This window comes from Xenopus tropicalis, chromosome 3 (genome assembly GCF_000004195.4).
Source record: "Xenopus tropicalis strain Nigerian chromosome 3, UCB_Xtro_10.0, whole genome shotgun sequence".
NCBI lineage: Eukaryota > Metazoa > Chordata > Amphibia > Anura > Pipidae > Xenopus > Xenopus tropicalis.
The window spans coordinates 55,402,271-55,421,959 of NC_030679.2; the positions used below are offsets into that span (position 1 = coordinate 55,402,271).

Below are 19,689 nucleotides of genomic sequence, written 5' to 3' on the forward strand. Positions count from 1 at the left end.
AATGTCCCCAACCATCAACAGACACTTTTTACTTTTAGCTAAAGATGCTAACACAGGTGAAGGTTCCAACAATGCACACCAAATGTGGCTCAGTTGTTTAAGCCCCAAGCCTGTTGCTTGAAATCTCCTCTGATCCTATATATATACTGAGAGGATTTTCAAAGTGGCAGTTGAGAAAATGAGATCTTTTAATATATATGGATATATTATTAATTATTTATGAATTTGATTGTTTGCATTGGTAGTTATTTAGGGGCTGATTTACTAAGACATGAATTCGAATCCGAATTGGAAAAATTCCGATTGGAAAACGAACATTTTGCGACTTTTTCGTATTTTTTGCGATTTTTTCGGCGCCTTTACGACTTTTCGGAAATTATCGCGACTTTTTCGTTACCAATACGATTTCTGCGAAAAAACGCGCGTTTTTCGTAGCCATTACGACTTGCGCGAAAAACCGCAAGTTTTTCGTAGCCATTCCGAAAGTTGCGCAAAATCTGGCGATTTTTTTCGTAGTGTTAAAACTTGCACGAAAAGTTGCGCCTTTTTTTAGTGGGGAAAAACACATGAGATTGCGCGTGAAATTGGACTTTGCACACTGCAACAAGGTGAGTGAATGTGCCCTAATGAATCAAGTAATTGGTCAGAAAAAGCTAACAGGATTGTAAAAATGCTAAATGTCATCTCTTTATTTCAAGTAGTTCAGGCAGTTCAGGAACCCATTAGGAAAGATGCTATTTTGGATTTGGTAACAACTAATAATACTAAATGTATCTTTAGCACTAGGGTGAGCAATTTGGGAAGAGTGATCATAACATGGTCTCCTTTGAGATTATGTAACTAAGACATTAAAATACTAAAGGGCAGTTATTTAATTTACATGGGTTTCCTTTGTGATTAGTCGAGCTGAAAGGCAGCTTTTAGGTGGTAAACTTTTTCTTATGTAAGAAAGCCTCACCTAACAAGGTTATTTCCCTGAAACTCCACTTACCTTCCTTAACTCATGTGGGGTTCCCCATATGATTGCTCGAGCCCTTAAATTTTATAAGTGAAAACGGTGGCACTATTGGGGCTTCACTGCTATATATTAAAATATTTTAACTTGGAAATAATTTTTACAGGGTTAAAACACAGACAGAAAATAGAATGTCTTTAAAATGCTACTTTACAAAATATATCTGTCTGTATATTCCTCTAGTAAGCATGGAAATATTTAACAAATAAAGACCATTATAGTTTAATAGTAAAGTTCAGGTTGGTAAGAAAAAAATGTGCATTTAAGTTAACTGAAACTGTTAATATTAAAGATGTAAATAGTAAAAAAAACATGTTTTTTTCTCCACAAGTGGGTTTTTAACTAATAAAAATAAGCCTGACTTCTAAAAGCTAGCAAGGTTTAAATCGTGTAAAAAATCCAATTGTGGGATTTTTTTTTTTAAATCCCATTTGGCAGTAGGCCAGAGCAATCAACTAAGTTTTTCAGCACACATTGTTTTCACACAGATGACCATAAATACCCCCATATATCAGATGGTTGTAAATTGGTTAATGAGAACAGGAATAAAGCAGAGACTGTTGAACTGAGGAACCTAATGAAAGTTTCCTTTTGATGGGGGAAATAGGGGATAAGGTACTGGTATATATTGCAAATTATAATACTATGGGGCAGATTTGTCAAAACACGAGTTCGAATTCCGAATGGTAAAAATTCGGATTGGAAATGAAAATTTCTGAAGATCGCAAATATCACGAAAATGCTTACAAAAAAATCATATTAGTCAAGATAATATTGTATTGGCGATCCGAAAGGCACGACATTTTTGTACCGAACGATGGTAAACAGCGGCAAAACTGATCTGATTTCTTCACGCTAAAAATACGCAAGTGGCGAAAAAGTCGCACAAGGTACGAAAAAGTCACGGAAAATACAATTGGACCAATTGAATGAACGCTTGGAGCGTTCGTGGATAAGTAAATGTGCCCCTTAGAGTATGTGCCAACACAGTTTTTTGCACAATAGATGGTTTAGTTGTCTTCTATGAGGATATAAGCAGAAACCTAGACATTGGGGTGTCAGTGGATATGATCTACTTGGATTTTGCTATTGCATTTGATACAAATTGACGCAGAAAGTTAGTGATTAAATTAAAGAATATTGGCCTGGTACATAATGGAACGATATTTGTACTTTAATAGAGAACTGGGTGGTAAAAGGAACCTTTTCTAATTGGGCCAGTGTTGTTAGTGGAGTTCTTTGCTTTTTAATGTTTTGAATTATAACCTTGAGATCGGTATTGTAAATACTTTTTCTATTTAGACTTCTAATACTAATTTGTGCAAACTATAGGTTCTTAATTTTACTGAACTTGGCAAGAAATTGTCAGATTATGCTCAATGTTAATAAATGCAAGGTTATGCACTTCAGTAGAAATAATATAAATGTAAGTTATACACTAAGGGGGTTGCAGTTTTGCTGCATAGTAAATCTTGGAAAAGTCGTGCTTCTTTATTCCACAACTTTTTTGGGTTTTTGGTGACAAAAAGCCTGAAACAGCCATGGTTTAGTAAATGCCCCCTCACAAGTAGTATGTTGGAGGATTTTCATGAATTTTAAAAGCATTGCAGGTAATAAAATAATACCCATCTGCCCCCTACGGGGTTGGGTGGCTGGCATGCCAGGTAGCCCAGGATGGTGTCTAGCAGCAGTTTTGGGCAAGCATTCCTTGGATATGGTTCTTTTCTCAAAGTTGTAAAACATATTGGTTGATAAGTTAATACATTGATAATGTTAATGAATATGTATCTTAATCTTTAATTAAAGCTGTGACCTTCTCTATCCCAAACCTGGATGTCATTATTTGTGTATTGGGAAACAAAAAGGGTTCCAGAAAGGTGGATACACATGTAAGGTAAGCGAAGGGGTGTAAGTTGGTGGTTATCATTGCTGGAGGGCTTACTACTGCCCTAGCCATGCTAAATTACCCAGGTGTCTTTCTATATACTCTCTATTTGGCAGATTTTTCATAGGCCACCAGACTATAATTTTTTCAGACTATTCAGTTCTTTTTAAGTGGTCATATCTAAATCTGTGCTTCTTAGGGCGAAGACACACAAACTACTTAATAGCAGCTACTCGTTACAGCTATTAAAATACCCTGCCATAGACAATAGTGAGAATTGCCTTTGCTAAAACACACAAATTATCAGTAAATAATCAGCATTGTCTATTTTAGTAGCCGTGACAAGCAGCTGCTACTAGTAGCTCCGTGTGTCTTCACCCTTAAAGCAGGGCTACTCAGGGAAATTAATTGCGTTGCAATGCCATCCCACTGGCTAGAATGTAAACCGCGTATGCCATCCCACCAACGATTTACATTCTAGCCGGTGGGATGACATTGCGGGGAGATTAGTCGCCCGTGACAACGGAGATTTGTTGCGGCGCGACTAATCTCCCCTTGTGTCACGGCTCTTACTGTGCAGTAAAGAATTAGAAAAGCAGATAAGAATTAAGTGGATGTTGCTTTTGATAAGTGTAACATTTAAGGCAAATAGTGACATAATTATCGTCTGGTAATTTTTATAATTTAGATAAAAACATACACAAAGGCAAACACTATATCATTATGCCAACCTTAGTTAAGCATGTAAGAGAAATGCTCACTGCGAAAATCATCTCAAGTCAGTCACCTTGTTGTCATCTAATTAGAAAGACAACTGTGCAACATTTTCTTTTTAATATTACAATGAAATGAAACTTTGGCAGACTGGAGCACACTATTACCACAATCCAATTACTTTTATATTATATAATATTATATAAAAGTCCTGAAAAAAATCAAAACATTTTTATTTAAAAAAGGTCTGTCAGAATAAATAGAATGATGTTAGGAAAAAAAAAGTTAAAATTTGTTTTTCCTATTCCTTAAACAATATCCTGCGTCTTCCAAACTTTGGGACCAGAAGCTGAATATTGCTACATACATACTCAAACTCAAATGAAGGCCATCACCACAGAACAAAAAACAAAATACTTAAGTTGCCAAGATTCAACAGAGAAATATCCAAGGTAACACTACTTAAATATACATAAATATAGAGAGAGAGAGGAAGAGAGAGAAGTAATTGTGCTTCTAAGATCAGTCAGGCATCATTATCCTTTTTTATGTAGTTCCAACATGTTATTCAGAACTTCACAGAGATTGTTAATCATTTCAAATCACCCCCCACCCACACACACACTGACAAATACACAGGCACACACTCATACACACAGGCACACACTATAGTAAATTTCTTCTTCAATGTATTTAAATACCTTTTTAATCTTGTTTTCTTAATTAAGGAAAAAAAGCACATTTTACTATAACTGTAAATTTGCAACTGAATTTGCTCTTAATATGTATGTGATTAAGTTTGTATGGTAAAGTGCATGTTACCCTCAAGGTTACAAATATTGAATCCCACTTATTATAAAGAATATCTTCTGTATGATGGCTTATTTGTTTTGTCTAATATCATTTTAGGCTAGAAAAAAATGAGAATGTGATGTTTAATAGTCACAGCAACCTAGAGAACTAATAGGATCAGTGAAGGGGTACATCTTTTCTTGCTCTGCACTCCTATTAGCCCAAGCTTTCATTCCCCACCTCCCTCCACCTCCCTCAGGATCACACATGTGCATCCATTTAGCAACCATACGGAGCACTGGGGACAGGACATGATGTTTTCTACACATCCTGTTCCCAGTGCTCTGTATGTGAGTAAAGTTTAGGTGCGGCTGGGTGACATGCCACCCCTAAATTTGTGTCGCCCTAGGCGCCAGCCTTTGTGGCCTCGACGCAAATCCGGGCCTGCTTACTATGTTAATATTTAGTATAACAGATCCCATACCAGTATATAATCAATGCCTTACAAAAGTATTCAGACACCTAACAAATTTAGTCATTTTAATAATAATTTAATAATACATCCCACACTGATGATTGTTCTATGTTATATTATAATTTTAAACTTGCAAAAAAAGCCACTATAATATATGAATAAACATTCATTGCCCACACTTTTATTTTATAGAAGAGTTACAACATGCCATTATGATTGGATTAGTGGAAGAGTATATATGCTGAGGACTTCCCATACCAGTACGTTGACCTGAAGAAGCTGCTCGGATGAGTAGTGAAATGTCTTCAATGATTACTTAGCAAGTCCAGTTGCTTTAGATTTACTTATACTAGATATACCATGACCTGGATGAATGAAAATCTTCATAGTCTTACAACATATAGCTCTGTTTTATTCTCGTGGGGATCTCCTGTCAGTTTTCCAGAATACAATTGACTGGAAAAAACTTTTTTGTCGAGGCATAATGTCATTCACAGCATGGAAAGTGGCTTACAAAGACAGGGAGCAATCTTCTCAAGCTGCTCTTATAACTACAGTGGTGTGAAAAACTATTTGCCCCCTTCCTGATTTCTTATTCTTTTGCATGTTTGTCACACTTAAATGTTTCTGCTCATCAAAAACCGTTAACTATTAGTCAAAGATAACATAATTGAACACAAAATGCAGTTTTTAAATGAAGGTTTACGTTATTAAGGGAGAAAAAAAACTCCAAATCTACATGGCCCTGTGTGAAAAAGTGTTTGCCCCCCTTGTTAAAAAATAACTTAACTGTGGTTTATCAATTTCAATTTTCAATTTCAATATCAATTTCTGTAGTCACCCCCAGGCCTGATTACTGCCACACCTGTTTCAATCAAGAAATCACTTAAATAGGAGCTACCTGACACAGAGAAGTAGCCCAAAAGCACCTCAAAAGCTAGACATCATGCCAAGATCCAAAGAAATTCAGGAACAAATGAGAACAAAAGTAATTGAGATCTATCAGTCTGGTAAAAGTTATAAAGCCATTTCTAAAGCTTTGGGACTCCAGCGAACCACAGTGAGAGCCATTATCCACAAATGGCAAAAACATGGAACAGTGGTGAACCTTCCCAGGAGTGGCCGGCCGACCAAAATTACCCCAAGAGCACAGAGACAACTCATCCGAGAGGCCCCAAAAGACCCCAGGACAACATCTAAAGAACTGCAGGCCTCACTTTCCTCAATTAAGGTCAGTGTTCACGACTCCACCATAAGAAAGAGACTGGGCAAAAACGGCTTGCATGGCAGATTTCCAAGGCGCAAACCACTTTTAAGCAAAAAGAACATTATGGCTCGTCTCAATTTTGCTAAAAAACATCTCAATGATTGCCAAGATCAATATCTTGTGGACCGACGAGACAAAAGTTGAACTTTTTGGAAGGTGCGTGTCCCGTTACATCTGGCGTAAAAGTAACACAGCATTTCAGAAAAAGAACATCATACCAACAGTAAAATATGGTGGCGGTAGTGTGATGGTCTGGGGTTGTTTTGCTGCTTCAGGACCTGGAAGGCTTGCTGTGATAGATGGAACCATGAATTCTACTGTCTACCAAAAAATCCTGTAGGAGAATGTCCGGCCATCTGTTCGTCAACTCAAGCTGAAGCGATCTTGGGTGCTGCAGCAGGACAATGACCCAAAACAAACCAGCAAATCCACCTCTGAATGGCTGAAGAAAAACAAAATGAAGACTTTGGAGTGGCCTAGTCAAAGTCCTGACCTGAATCCTATTGAGATGGTGTGGCATGACCTTAAAAAGGCGGTTCACGCTAGAAAACCCTCAAATAAAGCTGAATTACAACAATTCTGCAAAGATGAGTGGGCCAAAATTCCTCCAGAGCGCTGTAAAAGACTCGTTGCAAGTTATCGCAAACACTTGATTGCAGTTATTGCTGCTAAGGGTGGCCCAACCAGTTATTAGGTTCAGGGGGCAATTACTTTTTCACACAGGGCCATGTAGGTTTGGATTTTTTTTCTCCCTAAATAATAAAAACCCTCATTTAAAAACTGCATTTTGTGTTTACTTGTGTTATCTTTGACTAATAGTTAAATGTGTTTGATGATCAGAAACATTTTGTGTGACAAACATGCAAAAGAATAAGAAATCAGGAAGGGGGCAAATAGTTTTTCACACCACTGTATATACTAATTACTATTTACTATTTACTATTACTTTAAAGGACAATGAAAGGTTAATATAAATTACAAGTAAGTCTAAAGGCATTCTTTTTAAGTACTTACTGCATATCTAAATTCCCAGATCCCTGCTTGCTTCTCTGAGATATGGTGCTGGCAGCCTACAGCAGTGTGAAGACTACAGTGACATCACTGAAGTCTCTCTGTCCTTCCTGTAGGTGCCAGCGGCAGCCTTCCTATTCTCTGAGCATGTGTGTAACTTGATCCTGTCTGCTGTTCTGAGCTACACATACCCACCAGCCAATCAGAAGCGGATCTGCCAGAGGGGAGTGGAGGAGGGAATGAAACACATGTGCAGTATGAAGCAAGGAGGGAAAGGAAGGGAGAATACCTTTTTAGAGATGGCTGTCTGTTCTAGAAAATGTGAAGTAAGTGTGACTGAGTAAATATTTCATTAGGTGAGCCAAAAGTGTGGTGTTTTTACTAAACAATAGGAGGACTATTGGGCAGTATGCTTTTTACATTTTGACTTGCATTCTCCTTTAAACATAGACTTCCCATATCTGGTCCCTAACCTTATGTTAAATTAATATGATGGACCCCCAAACCTAGGCACAATTTTATTTATTTTAGGCCTTCCATCCAAGATTCACTCTATGTTAAGAAAGGGATCCCTATAGACTGAGACCACAAATATTTTTAACTGGCCACCACACCCACTGAATAGATCCTAAGGACCTCCCTAGTTGATCTCAGTTGATTGAAAAGATATCGCTGGGTAAGGAAAGGGATCCTTCACAAGCAACTGTATTATGTGATACCCTACATCACCTTTGGAACAGGGAGGGTGAAGCTCAAGGGCAAATTATTTAATGCATGTGGCCTGTAAACCCATGAATTGCAAATATGAACAATAATAATAAAAATAATACAATTTCTCAAATACCTTGATTACATAACAAAATTGTAATGACTAATGCCATGTGGTGTTTTGTAAGAGCTATTTCTCCTATGCACAAGCCATTACCAATGACTGTAATATGAAAAAAAAAAGTGGAAAAAAGAGTGTGTAGATGATGAATGGGATATCCAGCACATTTTTATTTTACTGCTAATATGTGCTTGTAACATTACTAATAAAACAGGTGTGAATCTGTTTATGTGTATTACATTATTCAAGCATGCATTTTACTTAACACAGACGATAAACAATACGAGCTATTAACACACACAACACACACACATGTGTCATATGTTAGCACTTAAGCTGACACTGGGGCAATAAAGGTCTTCTCACAGTCCCAGCAGTTGTTTATTGGAGCACTTTGTAGTTATGGGCAACTTTATAAAATAAAGCATGCTAACCTTATTAATACCTTGTATATTCTCATTTTAAAGGCATCCATATCTTTCTTCTAACTCCACAATTTTACAGCTTTCACTGAAATAAAACCAAAAATTTAGCTCTTTAAAGGGACAGTAACACAAAAAAATGAAAGCGTATAAAAGTAATTACTATATAATGTATTGCTGCCCTGTACTGGTACAATTGGTGTGTTTTCCTTAGAAAGACTACTATATAAATAAAGCCTCCGTGTAGCCACGGGGGCAGCCATTTACAGGAGAAAAGGCACAGGTTACTTAGCAGAAAACAGATAAAACCCCATTATATTCTACAAAGCTTATCTGTTATCTGCTATGTGCCTTTTCTCCTTTTTCCCAGATTCAATGGCTGCTCCCGTGTTGACATAGCAGCTCATTTATATAAACTATAGTAGCATTTCTGTTGCAAACTTACCAGCTTTACGAGCACAGGGCAACTGTACATTATATTTTAATTACTTTAAAACACTTTCATTTTTTGGTGTTACTGTTCCTTTAAGATGAAGCCTTCTTTTTTTTAAAATCAAAGGATGTCCTTGTGTTCTCTGGATTTATTAATAAAGTACCACAAACGTTATTGTATGCCCCTTAATATGTTTATTGTCATTGATCATATATCCCATAACTGCCTTTACTCCATTGCTAACCATCCAAATGTGGTCAAGATGGAGGATAACCTTTGCTAGCCTGCAGAAAGTGTTACGCTTGATTGGGAAACTCAGTATGTTTGATTGCAAACATTCAGAAACATTGTTCTTAAAAGGTTCCTTTTATCAAGCATATTATACAGTAACCAGTATGCAACAACATATTTGAGTCCTATCATGCATCTGCAGTGCAAAGAGTGCAACAGCATTAAAAATAGACATTTTGGCTCTTAAAGCTAACAGGGACAGTCTTTTGTTGTCAGTGAAATTGCCACTCCCTGTGCATAGCGGCCAGTTCAGGATTAAACAAATGTTCCCAGTAGTGAAAGGCAGAAGAGCTAACAGCTTAGCTGCCATGCCCCCCTAATATTTAAAATCATTCTTCACATACAGACGCCCCACTCATTTTCTGTTTAACCTGTCCATTTAAAACATGCTATAGTTTTCAGTATTTCCTGACCGTCACAGGAAACCGTGTTCTAGCGAACATAATCTTTCTCATACGGTGATATTACTTCAAGCTTGCCCATTTTATCATTCAATCTTCTTGCTGTAGTGAATATAAATTTAACACTGCTCAGTTTGTTACATATACCAACCTTCAATCTTAGACTTTCTGATTCTTTTCTGGCTCTCCTTATGTGGGACAACCCAATCAAGCTCTTTGCCCCCATGTTTTGCTAGTAAGCCTAGGGTCCTCTCTAACCTTTTTGTTAATCTTTTGTTGTACTTCTTGTAATTCTTGTCATTTATTTTAGCTGTTGTCCCCAAAATGTTCTCTTAGACCAGCAACCCTTCTCTTCTGTACCCTACAGCCCATTGTTGCCCAGTCTCTATTTACCACATTTTGTAACTCATATTGTCAAAAAGGAAAAACCCACCTATATCTCACACAAAAGAATGCTCTTAGGAACGATTGCTCACAGGATCACATATGTGACAAGTGTCATCAACCCACTCTGATACAGGCTTATGGCTTTATCACAAATTAAAAGTTTGAATCCTACTTTGTATAATACCTTTTTTTAAAAAAATACCTTTTGGTGTATATTGAAACACAGACTGTGCAGCCTTTAGTTTAGGGTTATGGTGAAATTTCAAACCAGAGAACACAAAACCTGATTAATAGAATTACAACTTATTTTCAATTCACCAACCCTTAGATTTCATGAATCCACCGCAACACAAAAGTGAAAGTAGTTGTTCTCTATCAACTAACTAACACTCAAAAGAACAAAGCAGCTAACTACTTAATTACTTTAACTTGTATCTTACTCCTACCTTTCACAGTATATCACCATACCAATTTAGATATTTAATTATCTAAAATTGACTCCTTCTCATTTCCGGTGTAAGCAAAAACTCCTAAACACATGTATGTGCTTGTGTTGAAGAGAATAAATAAAGGATCAGTAATATTGCTTTTATATAAATGTGCTGCATGACAATTCGATTTTATTCATTTTTCAGTGGTTTCAAAAACACCATTCATTTTTCTGTTGTTTCATACCAAAACACCACAGGGCACAATCAGTTACTTAGACACAGTGTGCAAAATGTAATTTTGAATGCAATCAACACATTTTACATTGTGGGTGCAAACAGCAAATCTCTTAATGCAATTGCGATGCATCCACTGCTGTTGCATCGATTCACCAAAATAGCTTTGTTGGAAATCGGGCACATTTATGCCAAATATAAGTCTGCCTGGCACTATTTACGGTATTATGTGTGAGTGATGTGTGCACCCTATACTTTTAGCGCAATTGTGCCCTGCCTGTTGATGCAGGGTGCTGAGGGAACCCAGGAGCTACTGTCTGGTCAAGAGGTGGCAGTAACTCCAGGGTTTCCCTGCATCAAGGTGCAGCAGCATCTGATTCAGAATGGAAGCAGCACTGAATGCAACTATGCATAAGTGTGAAGAACAAATTTTGTTGCAAGTAACTTAAAGTGGTTTTAGGCTCAACCCACTGCGGGGAAAAGCGCAAGTTGCCCACTGTGATTGGGAAGTAAATAAACCCTTACAGGTTCAATGATCTGTAGCAATGATACTATAACAGACCTAGTGATCTATGTTGTATAACAACCTAATGTGAATAACAAATGTACAAGCACTCAACCACCTTGATAATATTAACTATATTAACTATATTATTATATAATTTAATGCTTGTTGCAAAAGACAAATGTACATTGGGTAAAAAAAAACAATTGCTTCATTTGCAAAGACTAATCCTTATTTTTAAAAAGTATATCAGTAATAAAAATATGCAGTTTGAGATTGTGGCTCCATTAAAAAAATAGATATTTTAGTTAGAGGGGATTTTGAAAAAAGCATTTGCTAAAGCAGTCCTTTTGAATTTAGTTCCTTGAAGTACACAATAGGGCAGTCAGAGTTACAGGGCTGACTCTGTAAATGAACATATGGCTCAGTTCAAACAAGTTGACAGTGGCTGACACAGCATATATGTTACATAAATGTTGAAGCAAAGTTAAAATGAATAAAGAGGGTCTGGGAATAATTTTACATCTGTTGTGGGCAAGTTATTTGAAGATTTGTTATCATGTTTAAGAGTATGTTCTGGAGAATAAGATTTAAGTAGTAGATTATAGAAGTATAGAAGTATAGTTCATGTTGTCAAACTAATTTGATTTTTTTATGAGGAAAGCACTGAGTTTGGACAATGGAGTTGCAGTAGTTGCCATAAAAATGTTTGCTTTTTAAACTAAGGTCTGTTAGTCATGACATTTGTTTGTACATTGATAGAAAACTGGCTGAAGGATTGTTTATAGAGAATAGTTGTCAACAGTACATTTTCTGCTTAGAGCAGGATTCTTAGCAGGGTGAAGCAAGGTTCTGTATAGGGTCTTCTTTTAAGTCACCGAGGTGTTCCATGACCATACAGGTCATGTAACTTTAAGATGACTTTTAATATCCTCATATTTTACAACAGGAGGTACTTTATTTATTATAGTATACAAGTTTTAGTAAGTCATGTGACATAAATTACATCACTAAACTCTGATTAAAACTGATGACATCACTAAGCACTGTTTATAAGGATATAATTTACAGTTTGGTCCCATAGGGCAGTGTTTTTCAACCTTTTTTGGGCAAAGGCACACTTGTTTCATGAAAAAAATCACGAGGCACACCACCATTAGAAAATGTTAAAAAATTTAACTCTGTGCCCAGCAGCAGTGCCCCCCTAGTACATTGGTGCCCAGCAGCAGTGCCCCCTAGTACATTGGTGCCAAGAGCAGTGCCCCCCTAGTACATTGGTGCCCAGCATCAGTGCCCCCCTAGTACATTGGTGCCAAGAGCAGTGCCCCCCCAGTACATTGGTGCCCTGCCTACGGCACACCAGGCAACATCTCGCGGCACACTAGTGTGCCGCGGAACAGTGGTTGAAAAACGCTGCCATAGGGAAATGACCAGACTGTATAATATATATATATATATATACACATGTTTTATTACAAAAAATCCAGCTACATTTTTAGGGTTGTGCTCTCTGCACATATATAGCAATATATATTGCTGATGACACAAAATTATGCAGGCCGATTAATTCTGTCCAAGTTGTGGCAACCTTGCAAACAAGTTAGGATTCAGTGATGATAAATGTTATTTTGTTTGGGGACTTAAACATCTGCAAACCGTTTATACCCTTAATGAGACTAAGTTAGACAAATCTCTGATGGAGTAGGACCTGAGGGGTACTTGTGGAAAGCAGTAGAAAAGGCTGGCAAGGTACACTATTGTCCTGTATTACAGATTCATTCTTCACTTTTATAAGTGCTGGTTAGCCTCGTCTGGAATATGCAGTGCAGTTTTAGTCTCTCTTGCCCAAAGTAAAGCAACTAAGCTTATAAAGGGTATGGAAGGTCTCAATTATGTAGGTATGTATATATGTATATCTTTTTTTATAAAGTGCTACTTATGTACACAGCGCTGTACAGTACAGTAAATTAATACAAACAGGGGGTTATTAATATAATAATAGATACATACAAAGTATACAAATAAATACATGGTACAGTTGCAATAAGTTAAGAATCAAAGACACAAGAGGATGGAGGTCCCTGCCCTGTAGAGCTTACAATCTAGATCGGAGGGTAACTTGCACACACAAATAGGAGAATATAAGTGCTGTAGGTCACAGTGGGTGACACTACAATAAGTGCTAGTTCTCAGATCAAGTGCTGGGTGAGTGCTTCAAGAGTAGTCTTTAAGTTTAGTTTTGAAAAGACTGAGGGAGGATTCTTTCCGGAGGAAATCAGGGAGGGCATTGCAAATGTAAGGAGCAGATAGGTTTAAGGCGGGAAATAGCAGTTGTAGTTGGGGGCGCAACCAAGCAGCTTTGTGAGGAAAGGAGAAGTCAGCTAGGAATTTATGGAGACACAAGAGAAGAGATGTAGTGAGGAGCAGAGGAATGGAGGGCTTTGAAGGTTTAGAGAAGGAGTTTGTAAGATATTCTTTGTTTGATAGGAAGCCACGATAAGGCCTTTTGCAGTGGAAGGGCCTGAACTCTCCTGGATGAGAGGAGGAGAATTCTGGCAGCAGTGTTTATGAGCGTGACATCAATAGAGATAGTAAAGGGGGGGGGGTAATGAATTGGTTAGAGAGGTAAGAAGAGATCCAGGATGCAGTCTGATTACGGATACCAATCGAATGCAGAATTTGCATCAGTAGGGAGTGGTCGACTGTATCAAATACAGCTGATAGATCGAGGAGGATTAGTAAAGAAAGGTGACCTTTGGCTTTGGCAACCTGAAGATCAGTTATGAGAAAAGGTTGCGGGAAAGTTGCAGGAGATGCATAACATGGGATCTAATTGTATGTAAATATAGAAGTTGAACATACAATAAAATCTCTTTATTCATTGGTAGAGCCTTCCAGCGAACATGAGGGCATCCATTCTTTAGAAGATAGGAGGGTTTGCCTTAAAGTGTGAAAAGGCTTTATTATAGTGAGAGCTGAAAAGTTGTGAAGTTCTCTCCCAAAATAAGTGTACATTTGGCAATTTCAAAGAGGGTTGAATGTCTTTTTGAAAAAGGAAAAATACAAAGTTACTAAAATTCTCTTGGCCCAGAGACTGGCCTGTTTGCCTTCTTGGAACTAGGAAGTAATATTCCACTGAACTATCAGGCAGATTTCACTCTGACAAAGAGGTTGAACTTGCTGGATACTGCATTATTAGAGAATTCATAATAAACATGAAAAAGACACAGTTCACTTACTGAGTGTTTTAATAGACTTACCAAATAACACAATTGGTCCAGGTGCTTATGCTCTAGACCTTGAACGTTGAGGAGAATTTGACAATACATTCTTGCAAAATTAGGCTGCCACAACCTGGACCACATTTGAACACTGCTACTTAACTATTTATTAAAAAATTCCAACACCCTTTCACGTGCAATGTTTCATGGCTCCATGGGACACTTAGGGGCCGATTCACTAAAGGTCGATATAACGAGCGCTATATATAGCATGCGTTAAAAATTTTATTACTTCTTATTTATTGCGACTTAACGCTCGATTCACTAAAAGGACACGTGTCATAATTAAAAAGCAATGTTCTTTGCGTTATTTATCTTGCAATGAGCGATTTTCTTGCGTTATTTTCCGCTGTGTGCGTTATTTCCCACCTCGCGCAATATATTTCGCCACGTGCCATATTAGTGCATGATATTACGCACGTAACCATTACTTTCTGAAAACTACTCTTCTTAAAAAGACCATTTCCCTGAAAACTGGAGGATGCATCACTCTAGGGCGATCACATACTTGGAAAAATCCAACAGCAAACTCACAATGTTCTTTAAGTACTGCCTACCCCAAGTAGGTGTTGATATTCACACAGATTAAAGCGATATTTTGAGCGGTTAACGCTTAAAATTTTGATTCTCTAATTAACGCAATGCTTTGCGATAGTGCATTTTTTTGCACATGCGATATGCGTCTTAACGCATGAAAAATGACTTTGATGAATCGGTACTTATTTATGGCATGCTTTTTAACGCAAAAAAGCATGCAATAAGCGTTATCAACCTTTAGTGCATTGGCCCCTTAGTCATAGGCTAATCTTAAAAAAAATTACACATAGTTATTAAATGAACTACATTCAACCACAAAGCTTGTGATGAACAACTAGTTGTAGTTAATACTTTGTTAATCAGCGGTGTTCGACTGTGGCCTACTTTGTGCCAGCCAAATTTGGAAAGAATTGAACTTGGTTAATATCAGGTACAAAGTTCTCTCTTATTTTAACACAGAACAGTCAAAAGAATTGTTTGTTTAGATAGAAAATTACAAATTGTTGGGGAAAAGCACTGGCAAACTTTGGAGGTCTCTAGATAAGTTTTCTCAGTTTAGATTTTTCGTTTATATCTTTTCCAAAACAAGGCATTTATAAGGGATACATCTAGAGTGCTGGCGAACATAAGTCTGTGTGTGCCAGGGGCTAATAAGGGGCTAATAAGCATGACAACAACCCTGAGATGAGTGAAGCTTAACAGTAAGTCAAGATGTGCATGTGTTTGGCTGGGAGGGGGTGTACATCAGGTCAAAAACCATAAAAACTGAAGTTATTTCAAATATTCATGTGCTGTGGATCTATTACTAAAGAGACATTTAGTCTTTCCTGTGAATCCCAGCTGCATCTAAAAATAACACATTTCATCTGTATTTTTCCTAATAATAGTTGCCCTGGTCCCTTGTTAGATTGAACTACATACTGTGCCCCTGGTGGTCAGGAAGACTAGGCTATTCCTGTTCACTATCAGAGAATACCATAAATAGGGCAAACAAATGTGTACATTCATGTATAATCAACAAGAATATTCAATGCTTACAGACACATTTTTACTTTGTTAATTAGAATTAATACTGAATATAATAATTCTGATTTATGAAAAGACCATATAGACATTTAACAGTGTCACTAGAGGATGTATAGTTTATTGTACAAATTGTGCAACCCTGTAGTAGCATTTTGTTAAGACATAAAAAGCATAGTTCTGATTGTAAAATGGAATGACATCTATTTCAGTTCAAAACCCTTAAGAGAGAAACTGGGAAATACAGTCATGGATAAGAAAGTTGCTGCATGCTACAATTCCATTTTATAACAGAAGCTTTAGTATAAAGAATGAACTATTATTCTAGGAACAATGTAGTGAATAACACTGGTTAAACCACCGCTCCAAATTGGTTCAAATCAACATGCTTTTCAGCAACAACAAAAAAAAAGATTTGTGTGCATGACAAATCTTCACCAGTTAATACATTATTTAAATTTTCTTTAAATGTTTATCTATATACTATATATACAGTTTTATTCTCTGAGCTAGATAGTTTTTTGAAGACATGCAGTCCTGGCTGGCTGACTCAGAACTGTTGTTGTTGAGAGTTGACTTCATTTTCTGCTTATGCAGCGCTTTAGTAATATACCAAGAACACAATAGTGCTGATTTGCAAATGTAGTGAAGCACAGACTGGGAGACTAACTTAACCAGATGTGCAATCCAAATGTCTGGGGATCATATATCTACTGTGGATATAAGCTAAAATTCCATAGCTGTGAAAGCCCATGCAGGCAAAAAATAACTACATTACAGTGGGATATTAATGACTACATTTATATTCTATCATGTGCAAAATAAAAATATGTAACAATGCCGAATATTCTATAAATACACATACAATGCAACACATTATGTTTTCTATTAAATAACGTGTGTTGTGATTATCATTGATCATTGTATCTTTTACAAATTATTTACTAATATTCTAAATAAAAAAACACATAGTTGGACTGTCTAACTGGAGGTCTGTGGACCAGATATTGCCCTTCAAAAGATTTTTATGGATCCCAGCATGTCCAAGATCTCCATAGACATTTTTGTATGAAATCATTATATTATAATAGTACAGCTTTCAAATATGTTAAATAGCAGGCATTTGCCCAGTGCCATGCATTGACTAAGAGCATCAAGTATTCATGTACATCTTACATTTTAGCAAACTTTATTAAAAAAATATAGTGTATGTATTTTGAAGCTACTGCCTCTTTTAGCAATCAGGAACATTTTATTAAAGTTTACAATATACCACACCCAATGGGCCACAAGGCTATTACAGGATAAAATACAGATAACAAAAGGGAAAGGAAGGGGGAACAAAAGAGAAAAAATTGTATAGGCAGTAATGATATATTAGAAAATAAGTGTCCATAAACAGAGGCCATAGTGCCTCATGGCTAGAAGTATGAATACCTGACCCTCATCATATATTATCCTGTTAACAAGATTAAGTAAATCTTAGTAAAACATACAAGATGAACAAAGTAGTCTGGAGCGAAATGTCATAAAAGATGTTTATGCAGGGTCAGAAGAGCAACCAAATTAGATAAAAAAAAAGTGATTACCTTTCCTTGATCAACAATAGGATTTTCGTCATAGTCATAAAGGCTGTCCAATACATCCTCATATGTATCCGTGTCATAGTTTATGGCGTCTGTTGGGGGAGCAGCTAAGGCTGTGTGAAGTATAAAAATTCCCAGACATAGATTTACAAAAGTCTTCATTCTTCAAATCTTGGGAAGGAAACAAAACAATAAGCCAGATAAAGGAGTAATCTTGTTACTAATGTTACAAAAAAGGGACCCCTTTCACTCCTGGGTGGCTATTAGATTCCACTTGATTACTTTGTAAGAAACCTGGAATGCCACAACATACATCAGCAGCATCCAGCATTAACGTCAAATTGCTCACTGACTCTGGAACAGTGCCAGAGTGTATATTATGCTTCTCATTGACTGAGGCAATGATATCCGAGTGGGCATAATACTCCTTTAGACTTCCTGCATACCAATGTTAACAAGCCTTTGACCATAATTGCTGTGTACAAAAACAAACTTGAGACACAAACCATTAAATGCTCTTGGGAAAATGTCAACAACATGATTAAAACCTTAAATGGTGCAATTTGTTATTATTCTTGCTAAGAGCCAGTTCTACTTCAATACATTCATTTATAGGTCTTCATTATATAAAGAACATCATAGGACCTTTTACCTCCGTTCTGTTCAAATGTGGAAAGTTACCTTTCCAAAAATCTTGCAGTTCTATCACATATATGTTACTGATGGTAGAAATACACAGTGGACATTGTTGCCTTATGAGCTTCACTTCTTAACCTTTTAAGGAAATAGGGAAGTGAAAGGTGAAACCTGTTAGAATAGCAGTTCCCTAGTAGAATCTGGTGTTTGGATGATATTACACACTTGTCCTATTCATATGTGGCTCATACTAACTTCAGTGCAGCAATATTATGAATTCATGTTCCCAAATGTACTGACACACAAACTAAATGTCAGTTGGTTGAAAGAGAGTCTTTATGGAGAAGGGTTTTAGGCATGAGGATATGAAATTCCTCTGGGAATAGAGAACAGCACAAAGCCTTCATTTATTTTGGCTTTCCTACAGATATTTTGTGAAATCCACACAACCAAGACCTTTCATTCTCAGCTAGGTATTCAAGCAGCAAAACAAGCTGTTCCTGAATTGAATTTCATCTATTAATTCACATTTAGCACAAAAAGGTTTCTCTATTAAACTTTCAGATATGCATAGTGTGAGAAAAGCATCTTACAACAGAATTCTAAGATAGCAAAGAAACACTTTTCTTGAAAAACATTGTTTATTACTGTTTTCTCCTTGGGCAACGGTATTTACTAATCAATACTTACTCTAAATATTTAAAATCCCATCAATTTGTTGTTTATTCCCTAAAAATTAAAGATTACTGAAAATTGTATAAAATGCCATATTATGATTAAAATACCACCACATCCTTATGTAGCGATGGGAATATTATTGTATTTCTGATTAAACTCATTTTTGAATTTAAAAGACAATTTCTGGCATGATTTCAATTAAATATTTAATGAAAATGTTTAGTTAAAATTGAATATAATATTATGATACTTTTGGAAGATCTTGTGATATTTTTACAAAATGTCCGAAAAACAAAATCATAGCCAGTAATATCTAAAAACATATTAAGGGAATTACAAGAATGAATCTTACCTTGGCTTCTATCTCCTCAAATGGTTTCAGGTTAGATTAGCTGCAGTGCATGTGTTATGGAACCTGGACCAATAGCATGGCGAATCTCATTCTGGGGGAGGGTGGTACTTTTCTTTCTAAACACCAGCTCTCTACTGGATGCCTTTTGGTTTCAAGTATGGAAATGCTCATCTGAATTTGAATGCCAATGTATCATATGTATTAGGGGTCTGCAAACATCTATCAAGCACATCAAGCACAGAAGGAAATGGCGGTAGTTATACCTTTGAACAGCCAACTGTAATTAGATATTTAGCTACAGTTTGTTTTTGTATTGTTTTATTTCTAAGCTGCCAGCAGTGAATACAATATAAACAGAAACCCAGTGAGCCATAAAGAGAAACAGTTACTTTTAAAACTATTCATAAAAAAGGGAAACTGTGCACTAAGGACTTTCATTCCAGATGAGTTTTATTATTTTATTATCTGTTATTTACACCCATTTACACAGCACATCTTTCACCC

At 36.6% G+C, this 19,689-nt stretch overlaps 1 protein-coding gene across 3 annotated transcripts in view; it reads right to left on the reverse strand.

Moving 5' to 3' along the window:
- The window catches only part of epyc (epiphycan), a 37,658-nt gene extending 18,370 nt beyond the window's left edge, over nucleotides 1–19,288 (reverse strand). The window contains exons 1-2 of one of the 3 annotated variants that reach the window (XM_018092016.2): nucleotides 19,186–19,288; nucleotides 17,523–17,690 (exon numbers count right to left, since the gene is read on the reverse strand). In XM_018092016.2, the coding sequence (XP_017947505.1) occupies nucleotides 17,523–17,681 (159 nt within the window). In that variant the 5' untranslated portion in view covers nucleotides 17,682–17,690; nucleotides 19,186–19,288. 3 annotated transcript variants of the gene reach the window in all.
- Between the last annotated feature and the right edge of the window lie 401 nt (nucleotides 19,289–19,689).